Below are 19268 nucleotides of genomic sequence, written 5' to 3'. Positions count from 1 at the left end.
TAAATAAAAAATCAAAGTTTAATACATGTGTATATGAAATAAAAAATATATTACAGAGATATTATAAGATTTCTCATGCTATGGTAAATAAATAGAATTTTTTTGTGATTTTGATTTTTTTTTCTAGTAGTGCTACTTGTATGGACTCACCAGAGTATGCTGGAATGTGAGTTCTACTAGTCCACTTACACCAGACATGGCAGGCACTACAGCAATATCTAGAACATCCGAGTTAACATCGTACTTGTCATCTGCATCTTCAACATCACTGGAAACAGAATACCGATTATCTATAAATAACTTAGAAATAATAATTTGTATAACTTGTTACTCAGCCTCTATAAGAAATATGAGTGACCCAAACACACATGATGGGACAGGAGAGTCAATGCAATCAATAGTAATCCTGGTATTCATGATTTGTCAATTAAGCAAATGTACCAATAATTTTAACATAAAAAGTAGACATACCTTTAATTTTCACCTGTAAACAAACCACTCACCTGTCAGTAAGAAGGTAGGTGTGTATTAGGTTAGAGATGTTCCTGTAGAAGATTCCACTAAAACCAACCTTCTGAGCTGCAATGTTAAAACCAAAACATTTCCAATATCTCTGTGTGTAAACTCTATGTGAGTTAACTGGAACCTAGCGTTAATTCTCAAAGAAACAAACTCTGTGAACAATTAAGTTCTATCAATTCAAATTTGATAATAGTTATACAAGAAAAGATTCAAAACATAAACAAATTAAATCTACAAAAAAAAAAACCCAACAAAAAAAACAAATTAAAAAAAAAAAAACACTGAATGTATTTATACAGCGTAATTCTATTCCATACCAAAGCTACACCATAGAAAAATCAAACTGTTACAAATCACTTATTTTGTAAACATCTGTAAGAATGCCACTGTTGGTCAATTAAACCTTACATGTACTAGATCCGAGACTACTGGAGATCACATCCTTCCTGATGGTGCCTTGGGTACCAGATGTTTTAACCCACTCGGGGAGTGTCAAAGATCCGTCACGATCAGGGAACACGATGTCCCGGGGATCTGTTCTACCCACGGTCATTACTGGACACAAATAAAATTTTTTTTTAATTAAACAACAAAATAATGTATATTTAAAGTGCATTGGCGGCCAGTCCATACTAATGCTGATACAACAATTATACTATAAAGTATCAGTTAAATAGCACTAAATTGAAGTGATGCCTATGCAGAAGAACTTGTAATATACGCGACAGATATTGGGAATTAAAACTCTTTATCTGATTATAATTAATCATACCCTACTAATCCTATGGTAACTGAGTTGAAATTTAAGCTTTCCCAAAACGTTTCTTATTAACTTGTAAATTATCTAGAAGGAAGTCTTACCTAGATTAGGTCTTGCGATGACTTGGTTGAAACTCTGTGAGTTGTCTCCCATCTTAGTGCCAACTTTACCAAACTCTGTAGCCACTTCCATTAGCCCTGATACACCTTTCCCTCTCTGTAGATAACATCCAAGGAATTAAATGATCAATCTCAATATTACAGATTTATATCAATCATATATGGAATCATGTATAAAAAATAAGATCTGATTTAATGCTAGAATTGTGTATATGTATCAACATTATTTTGTACATAGAAAACTGATGTTTGTCAGAAATGATTCCACTGAAATGATTCTGTGTAGTAGTGATTCCCTTCAGATCTATGGCCATGATGTGACCCCTAGATCTCTTTGTACTAGTTTACCAATCTACAATGAAATTGTAGGTTTTTCTTTTTGTCAGTCCTGAACTAGTGACCCAGAGGTGGAGGGCTAGTGGTACAATGTCAGTCACCTTTAATTAACCATATTACACTGACTGCCACCCAGATTCTTTGACACCTGTGACTGTCTGAAATATATCTAAACAGAATCGCTCTCACCCTCTGCTTCTGTAACTCCCAGGCGGGCTTGTTGTCATCATCCAGGAGATTGTTGGCTGAGTTAGCAAAGGCCTACAAAATGTCAAACAAGTAGGATTGATCTAACGACATGTCAGCTAAATCCTGTTTATCAGGAATTTTCAAAACTTTAAATCACCTGCAAGTTTACCACATTTATTGAAAACTGTCAGCAAGACATTGTGGTCGCTTATCATCTATATGTATGTGCGATGAACATTTAATGTGAAGAGTTAAAGATGCAACTTTTGACCTTTTCCTTTTGATCAATGACTATCAAAATAATTATGTAATAAATCAACAGAATGCGCTTTAAACAATTACATTGTATGATAAGTACAATACTGAGGGTTCTTATATGTCTTTTAACATTATATTAGGATAACTCATAATATTTAGAATCAGATATGTCGATTAAAGTCAATGGTGTGGTGAAATTGGAGCACTAACCTCTATGGCATTCATAGTGACAAAATTGTTGTCACGGTCACTAACGGCGACAACATTACTTAGGATGTTCACACAAGCATCCATATCGGCACTCTTGAGGGAATGACCTTGACCTGTGATGTTAGAGAGTACTACCAGAGAGGACTCAGGGGAGGTAACTTCCACTCCCTCCTTCATCTTGGTAGTCTACAAGGGAAAATCATAAATATCAATGATTGCCATCAAATAAATTTTAAAATAAAACCATCAAACAAAGTTTAAAATAAAACTTAACAGAGTCTAAGTACTGAATGCACAGACTTTTATTTGAATTGGGTGTGACTGGACAGGACAAGACGAAACTGGGTACAATGGGATATGATAGGATGGAAATAATTAGCACTGTATGCTCCTCTTTCCATCCTTTAGTTGAATATTTTGCTAAAATTCTTTTTTTTTAGTTTAGTATAATTTTTTTTAATTTGGTTTTAATGTTTGTTTAATAATGGGAATAAATAAACCTCAAAATGGAAGAGAGAGCTATACATTATAAAACAATTACTATCAAATTATGAAATTAAAATATTTTAACAAAAAAAAAGAGAAAATCAGTCACATTTTTCAAGCTTTCAGTGTGCCTGTTTATCAGAATAGCCCAATTTGTTAACATGGCTTTTTGACGTTTTGTGTTATAATTACATGCTATTGTTTAGTTTACCTGTTTTGTGTTATTGATATAATTACATGTAATTTTTTACTTTACCTGTTTTGTGTTATTGTTATAATTACATGTAATTTTTTACTTAACCTGTTTTGTGTTATTGTTATAATTACATGTAATTTTTTACTTTACCTGTTTTGTGTTATTGTTATAACTACATGTTATTTTTTACTTTACCTGTTTTGTGTTATTGTTATAATTACATGTTATTTTTTACTATACCTGTTTTGTGTTATTGTTACTATTACATGTTATTTTTTAGTTTACCTGTTTTGTGTTATTGTTATAATTACATGTTATTTTTTACTTTACCTGTTTTGTGTTATTGTTATAAACTACATGTTTTTTTTTAGTTTACCTGTTTTGTGTTATTGTTATAACTACATGTTATTTTTTAGTTTACCTGTTTTGTGTGTTTGTTATATATTATTTTTTACTATTGTTACATGTTATTTTTTAGTTACCTGTTTTGTGTTATTGTTATAATACATATTTTTTTTTAGTTTACCTGTTTTGTTTTATTGCTTATAACTACATGTTATTTTTTAGTTTACCTGTTTTGTGTTATTGTTATAACTACATGTTACTTTTTAGTTTACCTGTTTTGTGTTATTGTTATAACTACATGTTATTTTTTAGTTTACCTGTTTTGTGTTATTGTTATAACTATATGTTTTTTTTTAGTTTACCTGTTTTGTGTTATTGTTATAATTACATGTTATTTTTTAGTTTACCTGTTTTGTGTTATTGTTATTATTACATGTTATTTTTTAGTTTACCTGTTTTGTGTTATTGTTATTATTACATGTTATTTTTTAGTTTACCTGTTTTTTGTTTTTGTTATAATTACATGTTATTTTTTACTTTACCTGTTTTGTGTTATTGTTACTAATTACATGTTATTTTTTAGTTTACCTGTTTTGTGTTATTGTTATAATTACATGTTATTTTTTAGTTTACCTGTTTTGTGTTATTGTTATTATTACATGTAATTTTTTAGTTTACCTGTTTTGTGTTATTGTTATTATTACATGTTATTTTTTAGTTTACCTGTTTTGTGTTATTGTTATTATTACATGTAATTTTTTAGTTTACCTGTTTTGTGTTATTGTTATTGTTATAATTACATGTTATTTTTTACTTAACCTGTTTTGTGTTATTGTTATTATTACATGTTATTTTTTAGTTTACCTGTTTTGTGATATTGTTATTATTACATGTTATTTTTTACTTTACCTGTTTTGTGTTATTGTTATAATTACATGTTATTTTTTACTACACCTGTTTTGTGTAATTGTTACTATTACATGTATTTTTTAGTTTACCTGTTTTGTGTTATTGTTATTATTACATGTTATTTTTTACTTTACCTGTTTTGTGTTATTGTTATAACTACATGTTATTTTTTACTTTACCTGTTTTGTGTTATTGTTATAATACATGTTATTTTTTAGTTTACCTGTTTTGTGTTATTGTTATATTACATGTTATTTTTTTTACTTTACCTGTTTTGTGTTATTGTTATTTTATATTACATGTTATTTTTTAGTTTACCTGTTTTGTGTTATTGTTATAATTACATGTTATTTTTTAGTTTACCTGTTTTGTGTTATTGTTATAACTACATGTTATTTTTTAGTTTACCTGTTTTGTGTTATTGTTATAATTACATGTTATTTTTTACTTTACCTGTTTTGTGTTATTGTTATAATTACATGTTATTTTTTAGTTTACCTGTTTTGTGTTATTGTTATAATTACATGTTATTTTTTAGTTTACCTGTTTTGTGTTATTGTTATAATTACATGTTATTTTTTACTTTACCTGTTTTGTGTTATTGTTATAACTACATGTTATTTTTTAGTTTACCTGTTTTGTGTTATTGTTATTATTACATGTTATTTTTTACTTTACCTGTTTTGTGTTATTGTTATAATTACATGTTATTTTTTACTTTACCTGTTTTGTGTTATTGTTATTATTACATGTTATTTTTTAGTTTACCTGTTTTGTGTTATTGTTATAACTACATGTTATTTTTTAGTTTACCTGTTTTGTGTTATTGTTATAACTACATGTTATTTTTTACTTTACCTGTTTTGTGTTATTGTTATAACTACATGTTATTTTTTACTTTACCTGTTTTGTGTTATTGTTATAACTACATGTTATTTTTTACTATACCTGTTTTGTGTTATTGTTATAACTACATGTTATTTTTTACTTTACCTGTTTTGTGTTATTGTTATAATTACATGTTATTTTTTACTTTACCTGTTTTGTGTTATTGTTATAATTACATGTTATTTTTTAGTTTACCTGTTTTGTGTTATTGTTATAACTACATGTTATTTTTTAGTTTACCTGTTTTGTGTTATTGTTATAATTACATGTTATTTTTTTACTTTACCTGTTTTGTGTTATTGTTATTATTACATGTTATTTTTTTATTTTACCTGTTTTGTGTTATTGTTATTTTAATGTTATTTTTTATATACCTGTTTTTTGTTTTTGTTATAACTACATGTTATTTTTTACTTTACCTGTTTTGTGTTATTGTTATAATTACATGTTATTTTTTAGTTTACCTGTTTTGTGTTATTGTTATAACTACATGTTATTTTTTAGTTTACCTGAGTCTCTAGTTCTGACAGGTCCAATCTGACACAGCTACTGTAATCAGCGGTCTCCCATACACCTCTGGACGAACAGGCTCGTTCAACTGTCCCTATTGGAAGTCAAAGAAGAGATTTTTAGTATTTCATCCTGATATTAACAAATATACATTTTGACTCAAAAAAAATATATTGTAAATACTGACAAACCTAAGAAGTGCTAGGCTGAGATGTCTAGGACAGAGACATGCTCCAAGTACAAAAGTGTCAAAGATAAAGTTGGTTTTGTGTTACATTTATAGTAAAAATGAGCAGAGTAAAGGTATACATGTAAACGGCAAAAATGAAAGTACAAAAGTAAAAGAATACACGTCATACAAATTTGCTAAAATCCGGATATTTCAAACAAAAATAAATGCCCAAAAATATTTCAGTGCATAATTGAAATGATTTTTAACACTTCTGTAGAATTTAGAAACCTTTAGGAAAAAATACAAAATGATAATTTGTATCGTAAAGTCATGTTATATTACGAATCCTACTAATGGTATGTACCTTCCATTTCCGCTGGACATTCCCGAACCTCCTGACCTCCAGCAATAGTCTCCGTCCACATAGTACCTTGGGAATCAGTCTCGGGAGGACACACAATGGCTACACAGAAATACAATCTAATGTTACAACAGAAAATCATTTTATTTAAATAGTATTTAATTTTGATCTGACACACACAGTTCTTATACAGATTACTGCAATCAGAATTTGATAATGACGGAAAAGATATAATTTTGTCTTATTATTGAAGCACAAATATAAGATTGTATATATAATATCGATACAAAATGTACTGTACATAATCATATTTTAAAATAGTTGGTACATACCGTCCGCTTGTCTAATGGTCAGTTGCATAGAAAGCCTCTGTCCAGTTCCAGCCACATTGGTAGCCTCACATGAGTAGGTGGCGTCCATAGTGACCTCTCTGACCACTAGCTTTTCTGTGTGTGGGGTCAGCAGTAGGAACTGGACCCCTGTAACAGTATAATATTATCAGTAAGGGAGAAAAATAGGTACAGGTTGTTCATCTGCATGGTTACTAAGTACATATAGCAGCTAGCAGAGACAGGTTTGATTTCAATATCTAGTTTGGGTTTCTTCCAATAATTTATTTCATTTCAAATGGACATAAGCTAATTGATTCTTGTTTTAATGTTTAAAAGCACAGATGAACATTCCAATACTGCATTTGATTTGGATGGAACCAGATCTGAAGAAAAGATCTTAGGTACACTTTTATTATTTTCCCTGCATCATTTATTTCACACACATGTACAAATTGTTAATTTGTTATGATATAATAACTGAAGGTCTTAGGTATATATCTAAAAGCAGATAATCAATGATAAAATCTGACCAATATTGTGAGTGTGAATTTAACAATTCTTTCTTTTACTTTGCCAAAAATATCAAAATATTTCAACAGGATTCATTTTAAGGATAATGACAAAAGCAATGAACCACACTACATTCTGCAGTTATCATTCATCAACATGATGTATTATCAAAGGTATTATAAAGAATAGAAAACATTCTCTTTGGTGATTTTGTTTGATGATATGGTCTAAAACAGTGTGAATCCAGACATCGAAAAAGAAATAAAAAAGAATTGCACATAAAAATAATGTTATATAGAGATGACTACCAGGTAACCTATACAATTGTCCTGTACCTACCTGGTGAACTAGTGATGCGGTTCCCATCCTTGTACCAGGTGAAGAAAGCATGGTAATTCAGTGGCTGGACAATCTGACATGTAACATTCATAGACTGACCACTGACCACGGTCTGAGTCCGGGGAGAAATGGTCAGTACTGGCTGGGCAATGACCTCTATGGTCTGTGACTGTTGACTGGCCAGCCCTGTGTCATCGTACACCTCACATCCATACTTCCCTACAAACAATCAGAACTGTCGGTTAATTTATCAGCAGAGGGTTTATGTGTAACTTCTATAGCCTTTACACTATTCTCATTATTTTATGTGATTTGTTAAAGATTTACCCCCCTTACAACATAAATCAAACAAAAAAGCCTAAAGGTTCTTCAAGTGAGGTTTCTGTCTTACCCTAAAATTATATGCTATCAATTTTTCATAGAACAATATAATTAGTAATTCATAATTCCTTTTGTTAATAACTATGTATATATATATTTGACATCTACTTAAAGTATAACAACACTTGTCTACATTTTAAAGTGGATCTGTCAAAATATATTGTATCTACAAAATATGTCAGTCCAGCAAAGTGATTGGTATCTTAAATGGGTCTAATAGCAGTGTCTAAACAGAACAGTATACACCATAGTAAGAATATAAACATTGATCAGTTAATGATAAGAAGACAATTTTTAATGAAAACTAATGAAGCTACAGATGAACAAGTAGAAAATGGCTTTGTTGATTGATAATATTCCACCAATAATATACATCACCTGTGTCATGTGCCACTATTGGACTGATGACCAGTTTATATGACTTCTGAGTCGGTCGGTTGGGGTTGGCAGGTTCCTCTGAGATGTGCCAACGAGATGAGGTGTTTGGCCTGATCACCGAGCCATCAAAGGTCCAGCGACTCTGGACAGTTCCGACGGTTCCTATGATGTCAGCAGTACAGATCAAAGCCACGTCCATGTTGTTATAGATGTCAGTCGTGTTAAAGGATAATTCAGTGATCCTGATATACCCATCTGTAGAAAAGCGTAAAAGAAGGAGGAAAATAAAACAAATATATATAGGTAAATAATCAGGTATCTTAAGCTCAAATATGTATATCTGATCAAATATTACAATAATGGTTCGATTCTTTTCGTAATTTCTTTAAAACAAGAAATGTCTATTACATAGCACTATGCTTATATTACATTAGTACAAAAGGACAGACCAGGATAGGACGGACTATATGGAACAGCTTGTACTTCTTATATACATTTATGGTTGGGTAGAGAATAATACATACAAATGTTTAAGTCATGAAAAAAATGATCAGTTACCTCCTGAGCTGACAACAAAATACTGTGGATCCACTGACATATTGCCGATCCAGCCGGTCTGTAGCTGGTCCTGGAAGCTGTTAGACACACTGTCAATGGTGCCCGACTGGTTCATGATTACTATGGAATCAACAATCACACTGCCCTCCCTACAAACAACAAATCAAAACAATCAAATTCATGGTTACTATGGAATCAACAATCACACTGCCCTCCCTACAAACAACAAATCAAAACAATCAAATTCATGTTTACTATGGAATCAACAATCACACTGCCCTCCATACAAACAACAAATCACATTTGTAAGGACAGTGATAAAGACTAATACAGACAAATCCACCATCTTAAAAGATGCTAGATAACAACCTTTTTCATAACTGAAGACATTATCAGCTATATAATTATATATTCTTGTCTCATATTGGTTACTTTTAAACATATCAGCTGTTGTATGTAGATTTAATTGTTTCTATTTTTTTAATTATCAATCACTGAAAATGATACAAAAACGAATGCCAAATATGGTATGCTAACAGACCTGAAGGAGACCACACCAACAGACAGGTACCCAGCAAACCTTCTCATGATACCGTCCAACTGAAAACATAGAGAGCCATCATAATTGAAAATTATGACAGGGTTCTTTTATCCATGAATCTAATGATAGCTTACAATATAAATTTCAAATTAATTCAATGTTTTATTGCATTATATTTTTTTTCTCTCTGTTCTAAAAATGAAAATAACATGAATACTTTAACAGTTAATTTCTGGTAAGTACTCTGTCAGAGTCAGGCCAAATGCTTTGTTAACAATGTTCCTTCTGTAATTGATTGGAATGGTGACACACTCACATTGTCTTCCACTGATCTCTTGAAAGTGACAAAGTCGTAAGAGTTCTCATCAAGCAAGGTCTGGAGGAACTGTTGTCCCGGTAACCTTAGTGACATCATAAAACTGGACAGAATCGGTACAGCTGAAAGGGAATCAGAACTATTTATGAAATTTTAGCAAATAGATATTAAAACGGTTTCATATCAACTACATCTTTCTGTAGCTAAACATGTGCACTGGCAAATCTATATCTCAGATATAAATATCCCTGTTTTGATTTGCATATGGGTACTTAGAGACCATTTCCCCTAAAATAATGGTTGATGTGATAATATCCTAATTTCAAGACTGGTATACCTGGAATCACTAAGGTTATAGACGGAGCAGAAACATTGCCATAGTTTGTAACAGCTGTTAGCTCCACCCTATACTCTGTCTCCGGTGTGAGTTTGGTAATAAGGCTCTGAGTTACACCAGGGTCAGGCTGGGTCACGAAGGAGTGTCGGTCAGAACTGGACACTGCTGCCAGGACAAAACTTGTTGTGACACCGTAGTAATCTGGTCGCTCATACAGCCATTCTACCTGAACCACTGTACTATTTATTGGGAAGGCAGAGAATGTAGGAGCTGGCGGTAGCACTAAAACATAGAATCATAATGGTAAAATTATACATGTATTTTAATATCTTGGGGAAATGACATTTTATCTTATAATTTGAATAGCATTTGGATAAAGAGAACATTTTCCAAAAGAACATTATTTTTTCACTTTATTCTGAAAGTTAAACTTTCTATATTTGTAAGCATAAAATTGTTTCTTACTTAGAAAGAAACATTTTTCAGGATTTCTGATTTCATTAATGAGTGCCCTAAATCATTAGTTGACTTGAGAAGAAAACGACCAGTGAAGTTGTTTAGCATATTGGTACACTAGTAAAGGACTTACAATTGACTACAACCCGGCGTAAGATCTGTACCGAGAGGGGCGGTTTGGCCGAGTCAGAGATCAGCAAAGTGATGTCGTACGACCCAGTCTGGACAGGAAGTTGTGTCTTTGTCCTCACGATGTATTCACCACCTTGTTCCTCCAGTAAAAATACATCTGACACTTGAAAAGAAGTTTACAGTATTGAAAGTTCATGAATGTTTCAAAACTAATTATAATTTGTATCTTATTAAGTTTATGATATTGAAAGTTCATGAATTTTTCAAAACTAATTATAATTTATATTTTATTAAGTTTGTGATATTGAAAGTTCATGAATATTTTAAAACTAATTATTATTTGCATTTTTTTTTACTTGTAATATGATAATTTTTGAATGAACATATTTTATGGATATATACCTATTTAGTCTATTAACTAATACAGCTGTGAGGGCTGAGGATTTGTCTGAGGGTGTCTTGTAAGGACTTTGTTAGGAAACGGAGTGCTAAAAGCTGACCTGATGGAGTATATATGAGAACTTACCTGATGGAGTGTATGTGAGAACTTACCTGATGGAGTGTATGTGAGAACTTACCTGATGGAGTGTATGTGAGAGCTTACCTGATGGAGTGTATGTGAGAACTTACCTGATGGAGTGTATGTGAGAGCTTACCTAATGGAGTGTATGTGAGAGCTTACCTAATGGAGGAGTGTATGTGAGAGCTTACCTGATGGAGTGTATGTGAAAACTTACCTGATGGAGTGTATGTGAGAGCTTACCTGATGGAGTGTATGTGAGAGCTTACCTAATGGAGTGTATGTGAGAGCTTACCTGATGGAGTGTATGTGAGAGCTTACCTGATGGAGTGTATGTGATAGCTTACCTGATGAAGTGTATGTGATAGTTTACCTGATGGAGTGTATGTGAGAGCTTACCTGATGGAGTGTATGTGATAGCTTACCTGATGGAGTGTATGTGAGAGCTTACCTGATGGAGTGTATGTGATAGCTTAGCTGATGGAGTGTATGTGATAGCTTAGCTGATGGAGTGTATGTGATAGCTTAGCTGATGGAGTGTATGTGATAGCTTACCTGATGGAGTGTATGTGATAGCTTACCTGATGGAGTGTATGTGAGAGCTTACCTGATGGAGTGTATGTGATAGCTTACCTGATGGAGTGTATGTGAGAGCTTACCTGATGGAGTGTATGTGATAGCTTACCTGATGGAGTGTATGTGATAGCTTAGCTGATGGAGTGTATGTGATAGCTTAGCTGATGGAGTGTATGTGATAGCTTACCTGATGGAGTGTATGTGATAGCTTAGCTGATGGAGTGTCTGTAAGAGCTTACCTGATGGAGTGTATGTGAGAGCTTACCTGATGGAGTGTATGTGAGAGCTTACCTGATGGATATATGTGAGAGCTTACCTGATGGAGTGTATGTGAGAGCTTACCTGATGGAGTGTATGTGAGAGCTTACCTGATGGAGTGTATGTGAGAGCTTACCTGATGGAGTGTATGTGAGAGCTTACCTGATGGAGTGTATGTGAGAGCTTACCTGATGGAGTGTATGTGATAGCTTACCTGATGGAGTGTGTGTGAGAGCTTACCTGATGGAGTGTATGTGAGAACTGCAGTGAGTTCCTTGTTCAATGGTAAAACATCATAATCTGTACACTGAATATGTAACAGGAGAGTTCCGACAGCATCGTCTACACTGACTGTAACACTATTACCAAGAATCCCATCTCTGTATAAACAACTGGGTACCTCATTGATGTCAATCACAGAAACTTCTACCCTCGCAGTTGACCGTAACAGGGAAAAGTCATTTAATGCCTGCAGAACAAATCATCAATTAATATGTATTTTTTGAGACATTTGAACATGTGATTGTAGTCTTTTCACAGAATAAGTGGAAAATTGTCATCTTATCATCTAAAACCCATGGCTTCTATGAAGACAAAGCTAAAGTGATTAACTTTATTTAACTAATCTACAAAATGAACTGTGTATGATAGTTCATCATCAATCATTTGTTGTTAACTGTAGGTAAATACACTGTTTGTTTTCCTTAAGCAAAAGGCTCACCTGTATTTCTAAAACAATAGTCTGTGCTGCATATCCTCGCATGGATACTTGAGTGGTGATAGCTCCAGAGGAAGCATCTATTTGGAAGATACTGGTGACGTTTGGCCAAGTGCCACCTGTGACAAAATATTAAGATTATTAATAAGTGTTTTTTGTTTGATCCATACTTAATAATTTAAGAAAAAACAAATTGTTTTTCCTTCACTGGTCACATGTTGAAGTTTAGAAGCAGACATAACAGGAAAAGAACCGTAAAGTTTATTGAGAATAATACAGTTGTACACTTAGAGGACACTTACCTGTAATTGAATATACTATAGAGCCACTGGTGGAGGCCGTTGTGGCCATTACCGTGGTGACGGCTTGTCCACTTGTATGGGTCTCTAGGACATTGACATTGTAGGTGGATTGACTAAACACTGGATTTGATTGGTCGTATCTCACATCTAAAGGTTGGTAGTATGTAAAGGTCGCTAGGCCATTAGACACAGAAACTGTCATCTGTACAGGGAGGAAAATAACTGATCATAAATTTGTACAACCCCAGAGCACATCAGTACTGTTATTATATTTTTGGGCATTTTAGACATTTTAAAATTGATGTTCTTATAATTTACTGTGGTTGTAAACAGCAATATCAAAGTAATTGTTTTATCTATCTAGTGATAGACCAAACGTTAAAGATATCATTTGATGATGCCATAAACAAATAATCAGTTCTCCCCCAAAAATATGTAGTTTGACAATTTTTGATGCAATCTGCTACAAAAATATAAATAAGATTGCCTGTTTCTGTTATAAATTTTGAGCAACATCAATATTTGCAACACAACCTACACCAAAACTGCCACTTTGGACGAGATTATAACAGAGTCTGTATTGTCCCTTTGGCATCTGGACCTGTGTAAAGCCAGCAGTATAATTCCCGCTCTCTGTGTAACTCAGATGTGTCGTCTGCCCAGGCAGGGTAGGGTCGGCACAGTTCATTGTCAAGGTCACACATTGATCCTTGACCCAAACATTTGGGTACTGTACCTCTGGCTGGCAAGTAGCTTTAATAGCAGCTGAAATAAAAACACAAATCTCACATATATGTTAATCATGGAATAAGTTTCATTGAAAAATTTTCAGTTACTTACTGTATGATAGTAGAGAAAATTTTATTCATTTGGTAGATCTCTTATTATCTAATTATTAGAGCTGAAACAATGTAGATATTGAATCAGGGGAATAACTCCTGTACCTTTATAAACGTAAGACGATTTAGACAGAATAAAGGGGAATAACTCTGTTACTCCTATTAAATTTTCAGTGAGTACAGCTTGGTATCCTACATAGATTGGTCAGTATATACTTACTATCTACATTAACTATGATGGTCACTGAAGTGGCCAGAGGAGGTGTACCTCCATCACGTACACTGACCACTACTGTATAACTAGGAATCAATCTGTCCAGTGATTTACTGATGGTCAAATCACCCTGGTCGGACACACTGAAATAATCTACAAGTGAAAATCAATAAACTGTTTATAAAGAACATCTGTGCAATAGATCAAATAGCATTGTACACAAATGCCCACCCTCCATAAGCATCTGAAATGGAACAGGAGATGACAAGGGTCACACTATGCTTTCCATTTCATGGTATAGGCATAAAATTTAAGGATGGCATCCCCTTGCTAGCTAGTCATGTAAAAGCATTGACCCTAAGAAACACTAAAACCATCTGATCTACTTTGAGAAATGTGACAGGCATGGGTAATACTATACCTATGCCCCTCCCTTACCAAACAACCCCCTATTTTCTGGTGGTGGCATTAAAAGCTTACAAATAAAAACATAAAATTATTTAAAAGTTAACAAGAAAAAAAATGAAAACACCAAGTTAACTGAACAACTCACCAACATTAGACTGGTAAAATAACTGTTTGTTGTCTGGCTCTTTATCATAATCGTAACAACTCAGTTGACTTATGACCTCGTTGACCTTGGCCAGAAGTGAAATAGATTCCGTTAGTAATGCTGGAGAGCATATAGGAGCCTCGTTTGTGTCACTAATCAAAATCGATACAGTCCTAGCTTGTGACAGCCCACCTCCATCTGTTAGCTGTTAACAGAGATAGAATTCAAATTATGGATAATTTGGAATTTTTTCCATAAAAATGATTTGAATGATACTCTTTTGCATTTGTGTTGAAAAGTTTCAACATTTTGTGATAATTTCTTATTCTGAAAACAACAAAGATCATGCATTTAATCAAAACTTTAACACGTAAAATTTTTTTTTTATGTCAACTGTTTCCCCAAAAGTGTAAGTATGGTCTCTCATTTGCAAAAACTTGCCCAATTGTGATGGTGAAATAGACAAGGAAACAAAAATAAAAGAATACTCACCGTAACATTGAATAAGTAGAGGTCCTGTTCTGTAGCGTTAAGTTTCCCAGTGACGAGAAAGCAACAATCCAGTAGGAAGCTGATTGGTACTGCTACATCATCAGGGACATTGATCACTGAAACAGAATGTAATCTCCAAAACACTAGAGAAAGACTGCTTCCCGAAGTCAGCAAATCACACCGCTTATTTCTGATACTGGTAACAGCTACAGCTATGCTTAAATTTTCTCTATGTCCACTGGGTGGTTTATATAAACAGGTTTGACTTTGTATTATAAAACAAAAAGTATAATGATGGTAAACTAGTGTCTAATATCTGTGGCAGTGTTTGTGGTGGACAAAAGGACACTCACCTTCATAAGACACGCTGACATCTTTGAACGATGAGTCCACATCCGGGTCTCCATTCTTAAGGATCAACACTGTCGTACCAACCAGGGAACTCTCCGATATTGTCATGTTGAACACAGAGTTCAGGAAAAATGGTGGCTCATTTATATCTTCAACGTCAAATGTCCATGTGACAGTCTGAGAGCCGAATCCATTACTGACTACGATCGACACCTAGAGGATAGTATCTTTACATTAAATTATTGATATTTATTTTGGCTAGCTTATGAGAAAGACTAAATGCAGATTATGAACCTATATGTCGAATAAAGTAAATTTATAAGTCATTTGTTAATATTTATAAGTCATTTGTTAATATTTATAAGTCATTTGTTAATATTTATAAGTCATTTGTTAATATTTATAAGTCATTTGTTAATATTTATAAGTCATTTGTTAATATTTATAAGTTATTTGTTAATATTTATAAGTCATTTGTTAATATTTATAAGTCATTTGTTAATATTTATAAGTCATTTGTTAATATTTATAAGTCATTTGTTAATATTTATAAGTCATTTGTTAATATTTATAAGTCATTTGTTAATATTTATAAGTCATTTGTTAATATTTATAAGTCATTTGTTAATATTTATAAGTCATTTGTTAATATTTATAAGTCATTTGTTAATATTTATAAGTTATTTGTTAATATTTATAAGTTATTTGTTAATATTTATAAGTCATTTGTTAATATTTATAAGTATTTGTTAATATTTATAAGTTATTTGTTAATATTTATAAGTTATTTGTTAATATTTATAAGTCATTTGTTAATATTTATAAGTCATTTGTTAATATTTATAAGTTATTTGTTAATATTTATAAGTCATTTGTTAATATTTATAAGTCATTTGTTAATATTTATAAGTCATTTGTTAATATTTATAAGTTATTTGTTAATGCCTGACTTTTGACCATGAAACAGCCATGGACTTAGTTTTGACTATTTTGCCAGACCAAAACTTACAATAACAGTAGTTTTATAATTAATGCTGTTTCGTGATCTTAAGACTTTTTCTTGAGTTACTGATATTGCAATGAGAACATGACCAGAATGTAGTTTTTGATGCTGGACGAATTACGACTTACCCTGAAATCCTGAATGCGATTTTTGATGCTGGATGATGTACAGACATTTAGTGGTAGTATACTGTTGCTGCTGCTTGCTCGACTCTTTATCTCGGCCACATCAAGCCCCGTCCCCTGGGACGACAAGATGGTGACAGTGCCCCCTGTTGGATCCTCACAGATTACTTCCTGTCCGATACAGGTACCTTGGGGGTCAGTCTCCTGTAGGGTTGCCGTGGTGATGATACGGTCACACACAGGAGGGATACTGGCTGGACACACAAGAAAAGATATAATACATATACCACATACAACCTATTAAGTACCTATGATGTGAAGTAAATGCTTTGCCTCCATATAAGAAACTACTTCTGTCAGATTTCACAACAGGGACATACAAATTGGGTAACTGTTTACTGCAGACAAAGTTTGCATAAGAGTGATTAAGAGAAATATTATTAGCCAATGTGAGGCATAAAATACCCAGCAAAAGATGAAATATTTATGTCAATGTAGATCTTAGTAATGAGGACCCTGTGAAATTCAATATAATTGAGATACTGTTTCAACAGTATCAACAGTAATTGTGAAGAATGTCACTGATACTTACTGTCCACTACGACAGCCAGAGCAATGACGACATGGCCGTCTAGAGTATTGTTGTTGATCATGGTCTGGTCATACACTCTCAAGGTCATCGAGTATGTGGTAGTGGAACTGCGGGGCAAACTTTGGCTCAGTTCTATAGAACCATTATCACGGACAACAAAATCTGAAGGTAATCAAGAGCATGCTATTTCCATTGTATCCATATTTTTTGTTTTTAGTAAACAAAAGTTTCATAAGGAAGAGTTGTGACAATGTACAGTGATTGGTATATATCACCATGCAGCAATCGTCACTGTCTATAGAAATGAGTGAGTATTACTATCATTACAATTTTAGAAATGTTAATGTTGGAACCATGATTAGCAAATGTATGTTTTTTACTATGCATACACAAGTTCTTATCATAGGCCCAATTATAGAAATATGCAGTGATTGAGAAATGATTTTACTTCAAATGTCATAACTAAGGTAAAACTGATTGAAGAAAATTTATACTCTAACAAATAATTCTAGTATTCTTTTATACAGAGGTCAAAACATCGTTTTATAAGCACAAGGAAAACTCAATTCACTAATTGGGATCATTCTCCCTCATGTAGCTACCACTTAGTAATAATATATCACTCACAGGGTTCTAAAGGTCCACCAAGAACATAGACCAGCTTTTTGTTATCAGGCAGGATGTCAGTATCCCAGCAGTTGACCGCTCCAACTATGGTCCCAGGAGATGTGATAAGACTGACCGGCAGATTGACCACCAAGGTGTCACACTGTGGTGGATCATTCTCATCCTCTATGTCCACTACCACTGCCCTCTCATCACTCAAACCTTGGGGGTCCTCCACCTGAACAAGGAACAGGGAAGGCACATACATTTCTATGGCGACACATTCACATATATTTCTATGGCGACACATTCACATGCATTTCTATGGCGACACATTTCTGTAATCAAGGAACAGGGAAGACACATACATTTTTATGGCGACACATTATGGCATACATTCATTTACAATTCTATAAGGACCATGGCGACACACATTCACATACTATGCACCATTAATACGCGATCAATTATAATTATGGCGACACACATTCACAGACAGGAACTACATTTTCTATGGCGACACACATCGACACATTCACATACATTTCTATGGCGACACATTCACATACATTTCTATGGCGACACATTTCTGTAATCAAGGAACAGGGAAGGCACATACATTTCTATGGCGACACATTCACATACATTTCTATGGCGACACATTTCTGTAATCAAGGAACAGGGAAGGCACATACATTTCTATGGCGACACATTCACATACATTTCTATGGCGACACATTTCTGTAATCAAGGAACAGGGAAGGCACATACATTTCTATGGCGACACATTCACATACATTTCTATGGCGACACATTTCTGTAATCAAGGAACAGGGAAAGCACATACATTTCTATGGCGACACATTCACATACATTTCTATGGCGACACATTCACATACATTTCTATGGTGACACATTTCTGTAATCAAGGAACAGGGAAGGCACATACATTTTTATGGTGACACATTCACACACATTTCTATGGCGACACATTTCTGTAATCAAGGAACAGGGAAGGCACATACATTTCTATGGTGACACATTCACATACATTTCTATGGCGACACATTCACATACATTTCTATGGCGACACATTCACATACATTTCTATGGCGACACATTTCTGTAATCAAGGAACAGGGAAGGCACATACATTTTTATGGCGACATATTCACATACATTTCTATGGCGACACATTTCTGTAATTGCCATATTTAAAGTTACAATAAAGCAACTCTGTGTGCAAAGATGACTATATTGACAAATCGAGTTATACAAAAACTTGTTATGATAATAACATTGACAATAAATGTTATAACTTGACTTAAGTATTAGGTCAAGTCAAGTTGAATAGCTTATTTTAATACATATTAGCAGCAAGTAAAACTTATTTAACAGTTAAGTAAACTTATCATTATTATAAACTACTTTACTCTTCACACTACAACTTTACCTGCCATCATAATTTTTCTCTGCCAGCCAAGCAATGTATTGTAATGTATAAAAACTCTTATTATTAACTTGTGTGTTTGAGAGATATATGTATAGGTGGTTTTAGAGACTATGACAGAACAATTA

At 33.1% G+C, this 19268-nt stretch overlaps 1 protein-coding gene across 4 annotated transcripts in view; it reads right to left on the bottom strand.

Annotated features, from left to right (window-relative positions):
• LOC138335997 (uncharacterized) overlaps nt 1-19268 on the bottom strand; it is a 63215-nt gene that overhangs the window by 31851 nt on the left and 12096 nt on the right. For all 4 annotated transcript variants that reach the window (XM_069285247.1, XM_069285257.1, XM_069285264.1 and 1 more), the window contains exons 13-39: nt 17712-17928; nt 17085-17246; nt 16496-16746; nt 15367-15577; nt 15014-15129; nt 14522-14726; nt 13975-14121; nt 13454-13680; nt 12916-13117; nt 12617-12732; nt 12136-12364; nt 10543-10704; nt 9954-10235; nt 9617-9738; nt 9301-9359; nt 8760-8908; nt 8202-8456; nt 7443-7661; nt 6594-6740; nt 6265-6363; nt 5728-5822; nt 2395-2580; nt 1927-1998; nt 1384-1498; nt 931-1077; nt 504-579; nt 151-268 (exon numbers count right to left, since the gene is read on the bottom strand). In XM_069285247.1, the coding sequence (XP_069141348.1) occupies nt 151-268; nt 504-579; nt 931-1077; nt 1384-1498; nt 1927-1998; nt 2395-2580; nt 5728-5822; nt 6265-6363; nt 6594-6740; nt 7443-7661; nt 8202-8456; nt 8760-8908; nt 9301-9359; nt 9617-9738; nt 9954-10235; nt 10543-10704; nt 12136-12364; nt 12617-12732; nt 12916-13117; nt 13454-13680; nt 13975-14121; nt 14522-14726; nt 15014-15129; nt 15367-15577; nt 16496-16746; nt 17085-17246; nt 17712-17928 (4386 nt within the window). The remainder of the gene's footprint in view (nt 1-150; nt 269-503; nt 580-930; nt 1078-1383; nt 1499-1926; nt 1999-2394; nt 2581-5727; nt 5823-6264; nt 6364-6593; nt 6741-7442; nt 7662-8201; nt 8457-8759; nt 8909-9300; nt 9360-9616; nt 9739-9953; nt 10236-10542; nt 10705-12135; nt 12365-12616; nt 12733-12915; nt 13118-13453; nt 13681-13974; nt 14122-14521; nt 14727-15013; nt 15130-15366; nt 15578-16495; nt 16747-17084; nt 17247-17711; nt 17929-19268) is intronic.

Source organism: Argopecten irradians, chromosome 1 (assembly GCF_041381155.1).
Source record: "Argopecten irradians isolate NY chromosome 1, Ai_NY, whole genome shotgun sequence".
Taxonomy (NCBI): Eukaryota; Metazoa; Mollusca; class Bivalvia; order Pectinida; family Pectinidae; genus Argopecten; species Argopecten irradians.
The sequence above is the reverse complement of the archived record's forward strand: the minus strand, read 5'-3'. Positions and strand labels throughout refer to the sequence as shown.